At 36.2% G+C, this 19,687-nt stretch overlaps 1 protein-coding gene across 4 annotated transcripts in view; it reads left to right on the forward strand.

The window, feature by feature from the left end:
• The window catches only part of FNBP1L (formin binding protein 1 like), a 119,833-nt gene that overhangs the window by 55,457 nt on the left and 44,689 nt on the right, over positions 1-19,687 (forward strand). For 3 of the 4 annotated variants that reach the window (XM_067467771.1, XM_060773979.2, XM_060773981.2), the window contains one exon: positions 17,485-17,600. In XM_067467771.1, the coding sequence (XP_067323872.1) occupies positions 17,485-17,600 (116 nt within the window). Of the gene's footprint in view, positions 1-14,586; positions 14,626-17,484; positions 17,601-19,687 lie in introns of those variants that run through there. The other variant, XM_060773980.2, reaches the window with a different exon arrangement.

Below are 19,687 nucleotides of genomic sequence, written 5' to 3' on the forward strand. Positions count from 1 at the left end.
ATTATTATCTCATATAGTGTGTATGTGTGTGTGTGTTGCGGGGGTGTAATTGCTGGGTTCCCACATCAGATAGTTTGGGAGACACTGATGTAAGATAATAGAATTATATCCCAAATAGCAGAAGTGTCTTGTTAGTATGTGAAGTAGTAAACCTATGAGTTTTGGATACCTTTCTAGTTAACCTCCCCTCCCCCGCCAACCCCACATGGAAATATGTGAACATGGTTCATAAATATCGAGCACTTTTCCTCAGTTTTCATGGGGCTTTACGGGTGCAGGAGCTCTGCAAAAGTGGGAAAACAATGGATTAAAAACCCTGTTTTTTTTACCTGAGAAATCTCTAGGTCCTTTAATAGGACTCTGTGGTTAGCTTCCGCTGGACATCACCATAGAATCTCACTAGAGGACCTAGAAATGCCCAGATAAATGTTGTCTCTAGGAGTTTCTAGATCCTCCAACTTATAGTCAATGTTTCATGGAGATTCCTAGAGGGAACATTAATTAAATCTATGAATAATCAAATCCACAAAAGTTAAACCCGCAAATATGAAGGACCAACTGAAGTTTTATTTCATTTTATATACAAAGAGACTGTTACCTACATATCATTAAGGTAACAGATCCTGAGTGATCTTAGAAGCTAAGCCGGGTCAATCCTGGTAGGTACTTGGATGGAAAATTGCCAATAAATGCCAGGTGCTATAGGCTATATTTCAGAGTAAGGAAGTGGTAAAACCACCAGTGTGTATTCCTTGCCAAAGAAAACCTTATGAAATTTATGGGGTTATCATAAGTTGGCAGGAGAAGGCCCGTGCACAGAAGTTTAAGGTATGTATTATTAATCTTTAAATGGAACATTTGTTTCATGACAGATTCTCTTAAAAGAGAGGCAGCTCTTTATTATAACTATCAAACTGCAAATCATTGGAAATGCTGCCCATTTCAATAAACTGGTTTACTTTTTAATATATAGGTTTGCTTGTTAACACTTCTGCTTATCAAATATTTGCTGAGCAGGGAGGTACTGTTAAATCTATGTGGCTTTGACTCGTACCCAACAAATAATGCTTAATGGATGTTCTATTCTGATTGTAATGGATTAGCATGTCTTGAGTGTGGTGAGGCAAACTACCATTTGATAATTGAAAGTGGTTGGCTTTAGCTGCCTAAAGGAGTGGGTAAGATTAGAAAATTGAGTTTTACTCAGCTTAGAAGGATATAACCTAAGATTTGACTGGCACACATATTTATGGTATGGAAAAGATAGAATTAATAAAAATTTTTAACAGACATCCCATAAGAGCAAGTATAATGATTTATAATAATAATGAAAAGCTATAAGGCTGAGGTGGAACAAAAACCTGCTATGACTAGGCCCTTTGGAAGCAACGTTAAATGCAATTTTTTAAAGAGGAAACAAAAACCTATAGAGAGTACTTAATTAAAGAAAAAGAACACTGGAAACTAAAAGGAAGAGAAGAGTTAGGGATAAATGTTTGGTTTTGCTGTCATCATTTATACAAAAGATTTTAAAAAAATAGTAAAGTAGGATCCGCTACATGTTTTCTTTCTCATATTCTGTATGCCTTTTTAATAAGTACGCTGCCCTTGAAGAAAAACACAGGCAAGATAACGAGAAGAATGAATTGGGATGATATTCAAGACTATCTGGACAATGGGAGAAAATAAAAAACAAGAGAGACAATTTTTCTATCTTTTTTTCTTATTTTAGTAAGGAAAATAATTTTTGAGTAATAAGAAAATAATAACCAAGAAGATGGAATGGAAGTCGCCTCTTTTTTTTGGTGGTTTTTAAAACGTTTTTGCCTTTTTCCATTTTGCTTCTTGTGGAAGTATTTTTGTAGGATGTGTTTTTATCTTTATCTCTTTTTTCCCTCACTTTCCTATACTTTATTGTTCTCACTCTTTCGTTGTATACTTTATAAAACCTAATAAAATTCTTAAAAAACAAAAAATAAGTATGCCGCCCTAAGTCGCCTTTGGGCTGATATGGGCAGGATAGAAATAATGTAAATAAATAAATAAATAAATAAATAATTGAAAAAAGATAATTAAAAGGCTCATTGGTGGCTATTTATATATAACAGAAAACTGAAATGAATTTATAGCATGGACTATTATAGAAAAAGGATTTACAGTTCAACTCTTGTTATTTTCATATGTTGAATCTTCCTTACCTAAACCAGCAACAGAGTTAATACTACAACAATAGCTTGAAATATATTACTTGTTGTAGCAGCAAAGATGGACACCCTTACTGTGTCTCTGGAAACCTGTTTTTAATAATAAATGCCCCTTGGTTAGCCACGATCTAGCCTCTAATTTTATGTTGAAGTAAATCACTAGAACAAGTATTTAACTTGCCTCAGATTCAAGCTTACTTGAATGGCATCTGGTAATTGGATATGTGCCAGCCATTGAGTGATAAACAGGAATATATGCAGGTGAACACATGCTAAAACATTAACTACTCTCCCTGGGTTTCTATGCATCCAAGTCTGACCGGTTTCAATAATGATCCTATAAATTGTAAATGTTAATAGCATTTAAAAATGACCTTTTCTATTTGGGGACTTATTCTTCTCTCGTTGTAGCGGGTCAGATCCGTATCTAGTCATAACTGGAGGAGACTGATTTGATCCATGGTTTCCCATTGCCAGTGGAATTACTCCCTAAGCAGAATTCCACAGAGGATGCTATGACAGGCAGGACAGGTAATAAAGTAATTTTCACTCTCCTCCTCTCCATCCTTTGGCATTTTCCATGCATCACTTATTGTTTTAAAGAGTTCCAGATTCTTCCAGATTCGATTCTTTTCTGTGGACCCAGGGGATTGCAGAGGGAAAAAGGAATGGACAAATATTATTGCCTTTGCTGTTCCGTGGGTGAAAATGCTCATCCTTTCAAGGATGCAAGGTGCAGAGTGTTGGTCTTATCCTGGATCTGAATAACTTACCCTGTCTAGAAATTTTAGTCAAAAAATAAATCCAAAAAATCTGGGTCAACTTATCAACAGGTCAATATGATTATTGTACCCTAACTCTTATTTTAAAAGGAACCACCCCCTTTTCTGAGAAGAGTGATGAAAAGCAAAATTCTAGTTCATCCTGGAGGAACCTAAAAGAGAAACCAATCCCCTCTACTCTTTCCACTGTGATGTTACTTGTGGTTTTTTTTTCATGCCTGGGTGTGGAAATGGCAGCAGTGGCCAGGAGTTACTGGCCTCTTCAGATGGCTTTCTCTTCTCAAGGGAATAACCCTTGTCCCTGGGTCATCTAAAAAACTATAATTTTGGTCCCCAAACCTGCCTTCGACTTCTACATTATTTTGACTTATACATGAGTATATACAGCAGCAACTCCCATTGATTTTCATGAGATGCCTGTATCTAATCCAGTTTGTTTCAGTAGTAAGTATTTATCTTACCTTCTTGTCAGATTTCATTATGAACTTAAATTAATCATAAAACTAAAACTATTCCAGTAGTGTTATTTTATTTTTTCCTCACCTTGAATTCTAATTACAGATTATAGCTTTCTCATAGCAATAACCATTCTTCAAGCTTGTGATTTGCTTTATTTTGCTCAAGGGAACGACTGTAGAATAGTAAAATATTGACCTGAAACGTTGGTACAGATATGCTTAACTTTGACATTCATTGACTCTGTAAACTCCATTAGATGCATTAAGTATTAAAAAAGGACCATCGTAGTGGAATTACCTGACCACTTACACTGCAGCATGTACATATTGTTATTTTGTTCTTGATTTCATACATTTGTATGCTTTCTCTTGTGCTAATTCAAATAATATTTCACTGGATCCAATATGATGTAAAGCATGATATAAAGGTATTCGGATTCAAACACAAATGAAACTACACACTCCCAGAATTTCCAAAAAGAGGGATTTTTGTCTTATTCAAGGCAGTGTATCCACACTGCCTTGACTAATATCCCCTTTTGCAAACCAAGAAAATGCAATGGGAGAGTCTCTGTATTTGTACGGAATATTTCCAAGAGAGATCCTAATGTGAAGCACCTGTCTGTGTGCATAGTTTTGTTTATGTCTAAGTCCCTGAAAGGATTTAGATCATGCTGCTTAATGAATCCTTGAATACAGCACTGTTAGAGTTCTTGTACTGACAAGCCATATTTATTTTAATCAATTGAAGGGATACATGAAACGTAAGTAATTCAAGCTGTAGTAGAAAGGCATAATAGGTGGAAGCATAGTTGATATTACAGCAGTTGATTAAATATTAAATAGGAGTTCTGGTTCCAATATTATGTATGCTGACTCATTTCCACAGTTAGAAACAGACCTACTGTTTGAAATACGTGATCAATACAGATCTGTGCAACATGAATAAAAGTACCACTTATGTAAACTAGACCTTCTCAAAGTTGCAGACAATTCCCAAAACAATGTTAAGAATGGCTACTGGGATGATAGTTGAGGACAAGTGTAAAGTTGAAAGGATTTTGAACTCATTTGCTTGAAGTGTGATGTTTGATTGCAAAGAAGCCTAAACATAAGCATCATTTTTCCAAATTTAGGTATGAGGGTTTTTAAAAAATATATATATTCAGCACTTAAATAACAGGCATCAGAAAGGTAAGGACTGTGAGCATATTTGGACATAACAGTAATTCAGAATTCTAAAGAAACAGTGTTTTTTTTTAACTAGGAGGGCATCTATACTCTGGAATTAATGCAGTTTGACACCACTTTAAGTACCAGATCCTGTCTAGCTACCTCTGTCCCCTTATAATGGGGATGGTGGAATAGGGTGCACAAGAATATCATTTTCTACTTCATTGTGCACACTACCTGCAAGTAAACTCAGAAGTAAACTCTAAGGAGAATAGTCACTTGGTGTATGCTGTGAGTTTAGCATTCATCTTAGAACACCTTGAGGAATGGAGAGACTGTAGTGCACTGCATATGGCTTTTTAGAAAATAAACAGCTAGTAGGTTTGTGGAATATGGTATAGATCTGTCTTGTATTTTGTAATTTTGAAGCTCTAGACATAATTTTGTGAACTAAAACACCAAAGAGATAAATAGGAATACAGGCAATAAATAGGAGGAGACTGTTATAATGGTTTTAGCTTTGGACTATAACTCTGGAGACCAGGGTTTGTTTTCCTGCTTAGCCATAGAAACCCACTGGATGACCTGAGCAAGTAATATTCTTTCAGACTCAGAGAAAAGCAAAATTAAGCCTCCTCTAAACAAATCTTCCCAAGAAAACGCTATGATAGGTTTGCCTTAGGGTTACTATAAGTTGGAAACAACTTGAAAACACATACCAGCAACTACCTTCAGTATTGTTTTGTCATTACATGTTTGAATATAGGAAATATTGATTAAAAACTGATCCATAATTTGTCAAGTGCTACAGTGGATCAGACTTTCCACTCCATACCAAACTGTGGGGGCTACTGCCTAACATACTAGTATGGTTTCTGCCTTATACTCTTCTTCTGTGAAAGAGTTAATCGGTATCCATACTCTTCTTGCATAGTCCTTGATGTCTCTTCCAACTCTGTTTCTATTCCTATTCATGTGATCATTTCTTTAGCAGATAATAAAATAGAAGTCTTTTTCTTATGAATTTATTATATCACATATTGTACAGTACTATGTGACTAGCAGAATTCTACTTCTGAGTTATGTGGAATTTCTGAAGTATTACTTCATGTAGTACAAGGTGTAATTTACTTTTCCTTTTTGTTAATCATTAAAGGAATTGCTTTGCTCAACTTTGCTGCTTTGTTTTCAGTTCATACAACTGTTACCAAGGGGCAGAGCATGATTCCTCTTGGCTGGGTATTTTGGGAGACCAGAAGTGTTCTGTATGTTTGAATTTTTTTTTGATTTTGGAATACTTTTATATGCATAATGAGCTTTATTGAAAATAGGACCTAAGTCTAAACATATTCACTTGAAAGTTTCAAATTTATTTTTTCTTCATTGGGATATTGGACCCACCTATTAATATTTTTCAGCTCTGTAGCATTTTCCCCCCATTTGTGGCAAATTGAACTATAGATAGTATTACAGTTGTATAGCCAATGACTTCAATTTTGCTTGGGGGACCATAAGGCTGCTCTTCCTATATTGATGTTGACATACACAGAACTTCAGCTCTTTCCCACACAGTATCTGGTTAGTTAAAGTAACATCTCTTACCAGGTCAACATGTGAAAATGTAATTGCCTTCGGAATTACATTTTCTGTCCCCAAGACCTTTGTTCTCCATGATAGCAGTGGAGCTGTTAGATTTGGAATATGGAACATTACTGTCACATATTTTTGGTCTCAAACATAAACCTTTACGGCTTTGACAGTTTATGTAGGTCAGCTTTCTTGATCACAAAAGAACAAATTAGATTGCTGAGTGTCTGTGAATCAACCACACACCCATGTCTCCTGTATAGTAGGCAGTCATACCTTATACAAGATACCGGAAAGAATATGATACCCTATACAAGATACCGGAAAGAATAAAACTCTGGTACTTTTTCACTCTTACAATATTTTTGGTTTGTTTGTTGGACTCTCTTCATGAGGAAAGTTAGAGTTTGTAAGACAATAAAAAGAACTGTGCAATGTCCTTGTTCTGTTGCTAAACTTGTGCAAGTCCGGTATTTTTAAACTCCTGGCTAACACTCTAAAACTTTTACTGCAGACAAGGAAGTCTGCCTGACATTTGAAAAGTGCAATTAAAAGAAAAATAGAAATGCTAGAAATACTCCCAGTAATTCTAGGAAGTGGACCAAAGAAGCATGGTGTTTGTTAAAACAGTTGGTGGAAAGGAACTTTTCTAATGATAAGAATAGTAGGTAAATGTTTTGATGAAATGGAGGGAAGTATGGACATGGGAAAGATTGGAGCCCTTTCTATCTCTTATCTCTATCATACCAAGCATGGACAAGTCCATGCTTGAAGGATTATTAGGCAAGAAGGCGAGTGATATGGATAAGCAGTTGGAGAGCTAGAACTATTTCAGAAGGCCTCCCTCTCCCTCCCAAATATTTGCCTGCTAGAAATGCAAATCACAATCTCTTCTTAATCTTCCCAACTGAGGAGTGGTATTAGGAAGAAAAGATAAAGTGCAAGTCATTTATCCTTCACCCCCAACAAAGTGGTCTTATTTAGGGCAGTTTAGGGCAATGTTCTCCAACCTTTCAGATGTATTAGACTACATATCCCAGAATCATTAGCCACTGTGTTTATTGGACATGTTGGCTGGGGATGATAGATATCTTATCAGATGAAGGAGGTTGTTTTGGGATGAGAATTTAGACATTTTCTTTCCATCATCTTTTTTGAAATCTAGGTTCTATATTGGTCTAAAATGCGATTATCTTGATTTGCTGTCTTCGCTCTCTCCCTCAGACTTGAGGTATTTTAAACTTGATGTTTTCAAATCACCTGAGAAGGACTGGCAGGGATTTTTTTTGCTCCAAAGTGCCAGGACTTGGTAACACATTTATTTATTTATTTATTTGGAGTGCTTCTACCCAGCCCTTCTCAACCCCCTAGGGTTGAGAATAATATATATAATATGATAATAATTATTATCATATTATCCTATTTGCATTGATTTTGGAAACATTCTGGCCAGTTGTCAGACCACCACTTTGAGAAACTTTGTTTACTCACTTCACTTACTTTGTTTTAAAACATCTGTAACATTTTAATGTAATATTCATTGACTTGCTTGTATTTTATTAGAAACTTTGTTTCGGCCTGTTAAATGTCATGACTATTCATACTGCTTAAAAAGTGATAGTTACCCTTTATATTCTTCATACAGCTTCATATCACTTAGCTTTAGGCAAAATTTGGAAGTTATATCTAAAAGCTTAAATGCTCTATCATTTTTGCAGATGATGTAGAATTTGTTTTTCTTATCAATGGTACTATCCACTATTGAGAGTAAGAAGATTAGTCTGATAAGATGTATACCTGTTCCTTAATACCATACACATTTACAGTGAATAAGGCTTTCATGTTTACTATGGTGTTACTGAAAGTTTAAGATTTTGTTCAGAATTGGGCTGCTTAAAAGTCTGCCTTGATTTGAAATATGGAATAGGGTTTAGTCTTGTATATTTCCTCCTCCAAAAATCTCACCCCCTGTTGAAGGAAAGTTCAAGGTAAATTAGAAGGTCCCATGTGTTACTTCCCTCCTCCATTACCCACCATTGAGGGAATACACAAACTGAAAGTGGGCATTTCTCATGGCCCCAAAATAAATCCTAAGAATACATATACCCTTAGAAACTGAATCTGAGGCACTTCCAATTGTAGCTGAAAATAAACAGTATTATGTAAATTGTAGACTTTAGTCATTAGTAGAGCTTGTAGTATTGAAATGGATCATTTAACAAATTTCTACCCTGGTGATTGTAGTATTGACATCCCTTTTCTATGATAGTAATTCCCCAGAGAATGTTTCTGTGCAACATAGTAGAGGGGAAACTCTAGGATTTTTACCTCCCAGGTAATATCAATTTAAAATTTGTTTCCTATAGCAAAATTTTGATATGAGTTTATAATCTTATAGGATCCATCTGTTGTCATTTCTCAACAAAAACAGCACATCTCATATTCTCTTTTTTCCTTCAATAATAAGTATATTAATGTATTTTCCCTACAAAATGTTTCGACTAGTTCTTGGGCATAGTTGAACTAGTTTCCAGTCAGTTGTTTCCCAGTAACAGTGGCAAGTGCTGGCAGAGCTGTGGTTCAGATCTTCTGTAAACAGAAGTGTCACAGGTCAGTCTGCAGAGTCTGGAAGAAAATCAATTATGAATACAGCTGGCTTTCCATAGTATAAAAAGTTGTACATGAGTACTTGACATGGCATACATTTGGATGTTGACAGATTTCAAGTTTAAGCAGGCAGACCTGTAGGGATTTGGCTTGAACAGATGATCTTATATAACTATCTGAACTCTGAAAATGCTATTTATTTATTTTTTTTTAAAGTATCTTCTGGATGTTCTCAACAATTGCTGTGAAGAGAGATGGAAAAAATATTTGTATCTTATGTTTAGAAAGGTAGAATTGAGTTATGAAAGCTGATGCCATACATGTGATTTTTCTTTCTGGCTTAGGTGAGCAATATATGCCATTAGATATGAATGTTAACTCTAGAGAAGAATGTGTTAAAGTAGACTTTTCCTAGCCAGTTTTACCTGTCCCAGCCAATTTGGCACATGAAAGGTTGTGATAGACTTCATGTCAGTATGTCATGACTCTGTAACCAAATGCATGGTTATTAGTTGGCTAACCAACCATCAGTATCAACTTCCAATTTAATCAATGTTCCTAGAGTTGAAAAGAGACTAGTTTTAATGAACTCAAGGTATTACTGAGATCAAAGTTTGTCTTTATATTTACAGGCTACTGCCGGAACTCTGCCTTCAACATATGGGTAATATATACAACTCTGGCATTGGCGGTCATATGGTGAAAGCTTTTCCTGAATTTCCTAAAAGGGCTATTTAGATAAATCCCAGTTTGAAGGTTCAAGAAAAACAATGACAAAGATAGTTGCCAGGCTGAAATGATTTTTCCCTTCAAAATTAAGTACATTTTGCTAAGTGTAAACGTAAGAGAATTATATGTGTTGCGAAAATAGAATTTCCAGAAGAATAACTGAGGCAGTGAAAGTATCAGAGATTCTTGTGGCACTGCAAAGTCCACATTTGTTATGTCATTAGCATTTATGGACTCTGAAACCGTTATTAAAACATAGTACAACTTGTTACGTGTTCTCATTTCATTAAGCTAGGCATTCCCCTGCCTTGTTTAGTGATATGCAGTGGGAAAATATGCATCCTGTGATTAAGTTATGCCACACACCAAGGTGGAGAATGGGAAAATTTGATGCAGACTTGCCATTTTTTGTAGCAACGCAGTATTTTGCCTTTAATCCTGAGTTTTTGTATGCAGGTGTTACTTAATCTTTGCCCATTTTTGCCTTAGGCCTTTTCATTTACAGCTGCTTTTTATGCTATGAAGAACCTCCAAAGGTGCATGTGAATCTGTTCCGTGTATGAATTTATATAAATAAGCAAAGAGCCTAAAAGTTTTATGTTTCCCAAAGCCCATTGCATTAACACCTGAGAGTACATTTTGAGTTAATCCATTTGACTTCTGTCCAGTGATTCATTATAAAACTTTTAGAAAAAGAAGCTATTTTTTGGTACTGATCCTTGGATTTCATTCCACTTGGCATTGCAGTATCAAGCGTGGAAATATTTCCTAGGAATATACAGTATGGTCCAATAATTTAATGATAAAAACATCATATAATATAAGGATTTATTAGTGTTAGTAGATTTTTCTTGGGTAATAGGAAGCAAAAGTTAGCAAAATATCCTCACATATTTGCATAAATGGAAAAACAGATATAGTAGTTCTTTTGTTTGCATCACATTGCTTTATCCATTGCTAGTTGAATTTACTCAGGCGTTTGGAATGTATTGCTGAAAAAAGACCATGGCTGCTATTTTTTTTAAATAGTTTCAATCAGTACATAGCCATCTTATAATCACAACAGTCCAACCTTTAATCAAATGGAGCCTTTTAACTTTGCAAAAACTTGAGTATATCTACACTTTAGAATAAATACAGTTTGACAACACTTTAACTGCTCTAGTTCAATGCTGGAAATATGGATGCTGTAGTTTTACAAGCTCTTTTTGCCTCTCTGCCAAAGAAGAATGCTGGTGCTCACCAAACTACAAATCCCAGATTCCATAGCATTGAGTCATGACAGTTAAAGTGTCAGATGACATTAATTCCACAGTATAGATGCACCCACAGACATGTTTCTTCTCTGTCTACTTAAAGTTGTAGCCTTTTTTTTTGCTAGAAATGCTTCTTCCCATGGTGACATGAGCATATGAACAAAAGAATTAAAGGCTTATACCTATTTTATAAAGGAACCCAACGTTGAAATCTTTTGAAAATGAAAGATACAAGGGTCTAGAGTACTTAGTCTAAGAGCTTTCTCAACTCAAGCATAGTCTTTGACCTTCACATGAATATTGAGAGGACTATTGTTCAGTGGAGATGTCACACTGTCTTGTCCTGGATGGTGTTGCACTGTCCCTGAAGGAGGAATTATACAGCTTGGAAATACTCCTGGATCTGTTGTCGAAGGATTTCATGGCTGGAATCACTGGGTTACTGTGAGTTTTCCAGGCTATACGGCCATGTTCCAGATGTATTCTCTCCTGACGTTTCGCCCACATCTGTGGCAGGCATCCTCAGAGGTTGTGAGGTCTGTTGAAAACTAGGCAAGTGGGGTTTATATATCTGTGGAATGTCCAGGGTGGGAGAAATAACTCTTGTCTGAGGCAAGTGTGAATGTTGGAATTGGCCACCTTGATTAACATTTACTGTTCTTGCATCTTCAGAGCCTGGCTGGTTGCTGCCTGGGGGTCCTTTGTTGGGAGGTGTTAGCTGGCTCTGATTGTTTCCTGTCTATAATTCCCCCCCCCCTTTTTAGTGTCGCTCTTTATTTACTATTCTGATTTTTGAGGTTTTTTAAATACTAGTAGCCAGGTTTTGTTCATTTTCATTGTTTCCTCCTTTCTGTCAAAATTTTCCACATACTTGTGGATTCCAATGGCTTCTCAGAGTAGTCTGTGTAGCCTGGATCTGTATTTGCGTCTAGATGCCCAGGTGAACTCTGTAGCCCAGAAATGCTTGGCATCTTTACTAAATGACAACTACTTTAAAGTAGTTGCCATTTAGTAAAATTTATCTGGAATGGACAAAAAAAAACCATGAATAAAATTGAAGTGTGTGTAGAATGCAAAAGAGAGAAGAGGATTGGCATTCCCAAATTTGAATCTGCATTATGAATCAGCAGCACTTTGTTGGCTTAAAGAGCAGATCACTGCAGAAAACAAAAAGCTACTAATGCTGGTAGGATATGATTTGAAATTGGGATGACATGGTTCCAATATTTTCAAATTAATTGGAGATGACAGGATGATCAAAAAGTGGCTATTCAAGAAGCAGATAGAGAATTGGATCTACAACTGCAAAGAAAGGACAAACTGATTGCTAGAATCTACAACGTATTACTAAAAAAACCACACAGAGGAAGTAAAAGACCACAGGATTAAATGGGCACAAAACATTAGACATAATATTGGGAAACAAAACATTAGACATAATACATGGGAATACATGTGAAAAGGGAGGATAAAATTCACCCGCAGCTATGGTATCCATGAGAATTTTTATAAGATAATGTATCATTGTTATATGATGCCAGAACTAGGAAAAATCCAATGTAAGAGAAAGAATATTTGTTGGAAATGTTATGCGGTGGGTGGCTCCTTTTACCATATGTGATGGCTATTCCCACAAACTAAAAAATATTGGACAAAAATACACAAAGCAGGCATGTAGCCGGAGGGGGGGGGGGTTTGAGGGGCTTCCCCTCCCCCCGAAATTCTCATAGTGGTTCGCGAAAAGGCCTTACTGGTGCATTATTTAAACTGTTATGTTTATTCATATCATGATCTGATCACCATACTCAATATACCCCATAAGCATGGGGTATTGGGGTAATGATAAAAAAGGTTTGCTAGGGTAGACCCTCTTTCACTCAGACTCAGCCCTCCCGAATCGAAATCATGGCTACGGGCCTGACACAAAGTATATGTTTAATGAAAATATGTTAAATATGTTAAATATGTTAAACAACAAAACTATTTTAGAGCCCGAAATCTTTCTATTAGGTCTCATTCATAAATTTCCAAAGAATTTGAGAGAATTTTTCAATACATGTTATCAGCAGCCAGGATATGATTTGCAAAATATTGGAGACAACAGACAATGCCAACAGTGGAAGAATGGAAAATGAATGAACCTCATAGAACTCTCAAAAATGGACCAGCTGTCAGAATCAGGATGGAAATACTTTCAAAAAAAGATTGGGAGCTTATTAACCGGCTGTCTGGAAAATCTAAAAATAATGACTGGTTTCTTAAATTGAATAAAGTACATTGAACTGACAAAGGACTCAAGTTGAACAACAATTGATGTAAATAATTTTTCAGCGTTATTGAGGCATGCAGTTTGAACTGAAGAAAGTATTTATTTATTTATTTACTTGTATACCGCAGTTTCTCAGCCCAACAGGCGACTCAACGCGGTTTACAACAAGGATAAGAATCAATCAACGATATACAATTTAAAACCATAAAAGCATAATATACAATATTGACACAACGTAGATGAACACACACAAAGTAGATGAACACTTCTAGGCAAAGACAAAGACCCATTTTCAGAAAGCACTAGGTTGCTCCTAAAGTAGGGATATAAATTTGTCTATTTCAAATTATACTTCTACATTTTGTTTTGCCATGCATTATTTATTTTAAAAAATGAAGAGGCTCTGAAAATAGACTTTTCATGTACAGAAAAGCACAGTGATTTGCTCTTAATAGTTTCAGAACTTCTCATCTCTTCCTATCTTGAGCCTTCTGAGGGATGATTTTTCATGCATAAACACATTGCTTCCCATTTTCAGTGGCAAAATATGCCAGATGGCTTTGCTTTAAATTTCCAGTTTTGCTTTTCTGGTGATGACAGCAATAATGAAATGAGTGACTGCTACATTCATTTCTTACACATTGGAAAATGTTAGTGTGATAACCACCTACTGCTTGACAGTAATCATAGATACCATATTTGGCTACAGAAATTCTAATGCGTATCTGTTTCTACAGTATTCAGTCCCACATGCAAACAGAAAGTGTAGCACACTGATACACACCAATCTAACATTTAATCTCAGGGTAATATTGAGTCTGTTCTGGGAGAAATATCTAATAATTCAAAGGGCAGAGAGTTAACCCAAACAAATAGGACGCCTTAAATTCATTTCATTTGATAATAAGACTGCTTGAACCGCTGTCTTGGAAGTAGTGCAAGGCCGCTTATTTCTGTATTGCTTTTGAGTGAGCTTGGTGGCTTGACTCTGTTTTTTTTTTGCCAGCACTTAATAGCATAAGGTTAAGAATATATGAAGAATGTTGCTGGATCAGGCCTATCTAATCTATCATCCTTTTCTCTGTAAAGCCCTTAAGGGAAAGAGAGGCCAGTAGTCCTTTTCCAATGTTGCTTTTCAATACTTCCGTGATCTAGAAATGATAAAGTATATAATATAATTCATTATCCTTATTTGCCTTTGTGAGTCAGTAATCTCTCATGAATCTATTGCTTACAAGTGAATTGTTAAAAATCCCCTCTGTCATCTGTTTAATTACAGGGATTTGTTGTTGTGTGCTTTCAAGTCATGGCAAATCTGTTTCTCTGTAAAAATAGTATTTTACTGGTGTTCCTGAACATTATCATATCCTTGGCAGCACATTATGGCCTAGCACAGCAAAGGCATTGTTCTTATACTCATTGAAGGAAGCTTTTTCTAATATCTTTCACTCTTGATCCAATTGCAGAGCACCTTATTGCATTTTCATCGGATGCAAGAGTAGTATATTGTCAGAGCACAGGAAAAAGCAAAACAAAATGGAGATAAGCCATGAGGAATCAGTATGTGTAATATGAAATCTATTTTTCCACTTAACCCTACCTTCAGTCTGTGTGCATGTGCACAAACACACATACACCTTGCCTGCTTTGTTCCCAAACTCACAGTTAAGGCTGGTAATTTAAATTCCACAAATGATGGATGTGGTAGAATTATATTGCATGGTGTGAACAGTGCCATCATCCAATATTTGATGATACAGCATTAAAAATATGACCAAATGTCAAGCTGAGCTTTTGTCTATGTAGAGAATCACACCACCCTCTTTGCTTGCTGAAAATGTTTAACATTACTGCAGTATAAAACATCAGTATGGCCTCAGTCTTTACACAGAGGCGAAAATGTTGCCAGTTCATCACATCAGATAGCTTAAAAAACTGGTGTAGTGCACTATAATGCTTGAGTTTATGGATTAAGTGCTCAAACTGATCTATATCATGTCTTCATATTTTCTTTCAGTGAGCCAATGCTACTTTATATGTTTTGTTTACATTAAGAAGTCGAGGAACTATAGCTATGTTATTGAAACGAGTAAAGGTCTGTATTGCCATGCTCGATAGAATTAAAAGAAAAACAACAACATGGCAACATAATTGTTGGCAAGGTCGAAACTGGACTTTACTTGTTGCTAGAGACGGCCCCATTCTCAAATCATGACTACATCTTATACAATAGTCATTAAATGTGTTTACTTATCACAGTTGTTACTCTGGTGGCTTCAAATGTACTCTGAAAATTTGTGTCTCAGTGTGTTCTCAGTGTGTTCTACTCAATTTGTTGGATACCATAGCTAAAGCTGTAATGGGATATTATTTAAAACAGGATAAGTTGCAGAGTTCTTTTACACTGAAGCACACATTTCAAATTGGAACTTGAAACTGTTTCCACTAAATGTGTGTTAAACCTCTGTCTGCAAAACTTTTTGTTCATGAATAGCTCATCCAGGCTTAATATAATAATAATAATAATAATAATAATAATAGTTGGAAAGAAGATATACCTATAAATAGGAAAGGTTGTGTGGTTATGTTGTTTCTTGACTTTTACTTTCCCTATGTCCACATCTGTCATATCACACCTATGCACTCCACGCGTGAATTTGGTTTGATGTGGGAATCTGTGTCATCATTGATGGTCATCTTATTAAGTGTGCATTCAGCAATCCTCACCCCACTATATGTGTTTTTGCAGTTTGAAAACAACTCTTGAGAAAATAGAGGTGGTGAGTCTCATGAGTGACTCACAACACTGGCCAGAGTGTCCTGATGAAAGTCCAATTCAAGGGAATTAGAAACAGTGTGAATGTTGCATTTTTGTTGCTTGGGATTTCATTCTGAGATTGTTAATGAATTATGATTGCGCCCTGTTATGAGCTGTTGGACAGGTCCATTGTTTTAGACTCTTAGCAATGGATGTTATGGTTTGAACCTGAAGCTCTAAATAATTGTGGCGGATTAGTCAGAACTCGCATTGGGGATTGTTAGGACCAGGATTGGAAGCAAAATAGTTGGGATTGGGCTGTAGATTTAAATACGTTGTGTGATTTCACTGAATACAGTGTTTGGGTCTTGTAGATATGGTAAACATGCAGAAAGAGGCAACTATAATAAGAACAAAAAGAGCTTCCTATGATTCCTTTACTATAGAGGGAAGGATATGAGAAGAGTTTCATAGAAAGTGGGCAGAGAATTTTATCTTTCCAAAGAGTTTCCCAAAGAAAGTAGAAGTGAACAATGAATTACAAAGAGAAACATTTACTCATTCAACGTGCACTTAACCTCTGAACCTTAATCTCACGACATGTAGTTACAAACTGTATAGATGGCTTTAAGAACATAAGAAGGACCATAGTGGATCAGAAATTTCATATGCTTAACATACATGAGGAACATGCTGTTCCTGGACTTCCCAACCAGATGTAGGAAACATTAAGTAGAATATGAAGCAGGCTACAGCACCTTTCACATACGTTTCCTGCCTCTGAACTGGAGGTGATATTATTATTAGAAGCCACTGGTAGCATTATTCTTTGTGAATTGCCTAATGCCCATTTCAAGCCATCTGAGATGTCCTCATATGAATCATTGTTTTATATACTTCTGTCATCTTCCACTTTTTCGAAGCTGAACCTCACCCCAAATGTTATGGTCTTCTCTGAGAACTGCTTAACGTCTTCATCCTGGTGCTTATTTTCTGTACTTCTCTCATTTCTACAATATCCTGGCATTCTATTGCAGTGTTACTTCACAATCTGAAGTTACAGATTTGTAGCTGCTCCATATTAAATAAGACTGTGGCACTGAGGCTGGAAATGTCATCGTGCAGTGCCCCAAATTGCCAGCTGAATTGAATGATGGAAGTCTACTCAGCTGGTAATGGGGGCACTGGAGGATGATATTTCCAGCCTCTACCAATGAGCAAGGCTGTGATTTTCAGGAGCAGGACCCCTGTCCCAATTCCTTATTTCATCCTTGCTTTCTAGTGAGATGGGGCTGGAAATGTCTTTTATGTGTATCCCAGTTGCCAACTGAACAGATATCCATAAGTTGCTGTGGCTTCTGGCTAGGTTGGATAACGTAGGTTTAGAGGACAAGGCCAGGAGATGTTACTTCACTGAATGAATTATGTATATAGGGATATATACTTGTATATAGGGAAGTTGGTGTAGGGTTTGTATATATTTGTATATAGGGAAGTTGGTGTAGGGTTTTGATGGTGGTTTTCAAGCAGCATTGAATACATTTTGGAGAACATAGCTGTACATTATGACATGTTCTTATTCAGTATGATCATATCTATAAAAATAATGTATGACTGTTTTCAGTGCATAATGTATGTTTTTTCCCCTTTTGTTTTTGCAGGATCAGTTTGATAATTTAGACAAGCACACACAGTGGGGTATTGACTTCCTGGAAAAATATGCAAAGTTTGTTAAAGAAAGGATAGAAATTGAACAGAATTATGCAAAGCAGCTGAGGTAAGTAACTTTCAAAGTTGTGCTGCTCTTAAAATTATGAGTATATTCATACCATTCTATTCTAATTATTTTAAATAAAAAATGAATTTTACCAGAACAGAGTGTGTGAACAAGGCAGTCTTGGAATGGTAAACAAATTTAATTCACTTAGAAAGGGACAGATTATTTTCCTTTGTCTCGGTTAATGTTATTTGCTACACTGTTGACTTAATTCTATCCCCCTCCTTTAGCTGTTCGTTAGAAGCAAAGGCATACTGTTAGCTTAGAACTAGAAAACATAGACTTCCACTGCCGCCAGAAGCATGGCATATTGTGCAAATATGCAAGGCAGAGCTAAACTGTCTTCTCAGTATTCACTTTATTCATGATTGTTTATTTTCTTGAGCATTATATTTTTGTAGAAAGTTGGGATAAATGTAATAAATAAAAAGTAAGAAGAGGCTTTCAACATAGTACTGAGAACTGCTGTTGTGGTTCACTTGTTTTTCATACGGTAGAATAGTTTCTTGGCTATCAGTGAATCTGAAAGGATGCTTGAAAAACATCTGAATTAAAATTCAACAGCTCCATTTCCCTCTCTCTGGTTGCAGATCTGTCCTGCACACAAAGGAAAGAGCCATATAGCCAGAGCTGTGTGACACTGTCCATTGCTGTTGTTTATGTGGCTGGAGAGGCACACTGTTTTTCATGTCATTGTTTCACTTGACAGAAACATCTAAAAAACTTTCAGCTCTTCTGCATTTGTCTTCACATTTTCATGTGAATTTTGTGAGGCTGGTGCTGGTGCTTTCTGACCTCAGATAAATAGCAAAACCATTGCTATGGTTTTGTATTCAGTGCAAGATTTTCTACGTGTTCAGAACCATAGAGCTGTTTCCGGGGCTTTTAAAATTAGCTATAAAATGCCCCAAATAAACCTTGCTCTAGGAGAGCTCCTTATGTAGCATCCAGACACCACATAGTGGCATGTCCCTCTGTGTCAAAACACAGCTGTTGATTGTTGTTGCTTGCATGAAAAGATAGAAGTCCTTAGCACAGGGCACATATGGCTACAGCTCTTTTATTGTCCACAAGCTGCCTTAGCCAACATCCATGGCATTCACCCCCAACTCCAGCACAACTGTTAGTCAAAAATGGAGGAAAATTACTGCCATAACTAATAGGAATTGCAGATTCTCCCAGTTCTGTAGAAGAGTAAAAGAGAACTACCCATTTGGATTTCAAGCAGAGTTGTGAAAATTGATGTTCTGTGTTTGAGTCTCAGTTTTGTATAACTTCAAGTGATTGAGCCTCATTTGCTTTATATGAGAGATCTGTGCACTTAGCTAACAACAGAATCTTGTCCATTGTTTTTGATATGATTAGCCAAACTATTCCTAGATATTGGCAGAGTGCTTCAATTATCAGATGTTGTTTATCACAAAGTAGCTACTGCTTATTTAAAACAGGAAGCAGTTTGCTCTGTTTACTTCCTCTCTGTGTACTGCTAACTACTCTAAAGGTTACTTATTTTGTTCTTATTTTAGGCCAGTGGGGTTTTCCATGCTAAGTTCTATTCTGTTAAGCTGTGTGACATATGTACTCACGTAGATCATTGCAGGGTGACTAGAAGGCAGTGATCTATGGGTATGATTAATTTTTTTCCAGAGGAAATGAGGAATTTCATTTCCATCCTACAGATTTCCACTTGAGTGCCTTTCTGTTGTAACATGATATAGCAGGGTCTCCAGAGGGAATCACTTGATTTGGAAGCTGAAGAAAGCTATTTCAGTAGTTTATCTTTTGCACTTGGAAATGGTATAATTCTGCACAGCCAAATGAAGATTTAGTTACCTAAATTACTATATTTAGAAACTTGGCACACTATTCGAGTACTCAACTAGTTTGAATTCTAAATTGAAAACAAATGGTGACCATGTGGGCCCTTTTTCCTCAAGTCTGTTTTTCTTTAATTGAAATTGAAAACATAGTATGTTGATTATTATCCAAATGTAGATGTGGCAGACTTTTCCTTGAGTAGCTTAGCATACGAATTTAGAAATCAGATTCCCCACTGTAATTTCCGCCACACCAGTGCTCATCTAGAA

This window comes from Anolis sagrei, chromosome 4 (assembly GCF_037176765.1).
Source record: "Anolis sagrei isolate rAnoSag1 chromosome 4, rAnoSag1.mat, whole genome shotgun sequence".
NCBI classification, from domain to species: Eukaryota; Metazoa; Chordata; class Lepidosauria; order Squamata; family Dactyloidae; genus Anolis; species Anolis sagrei.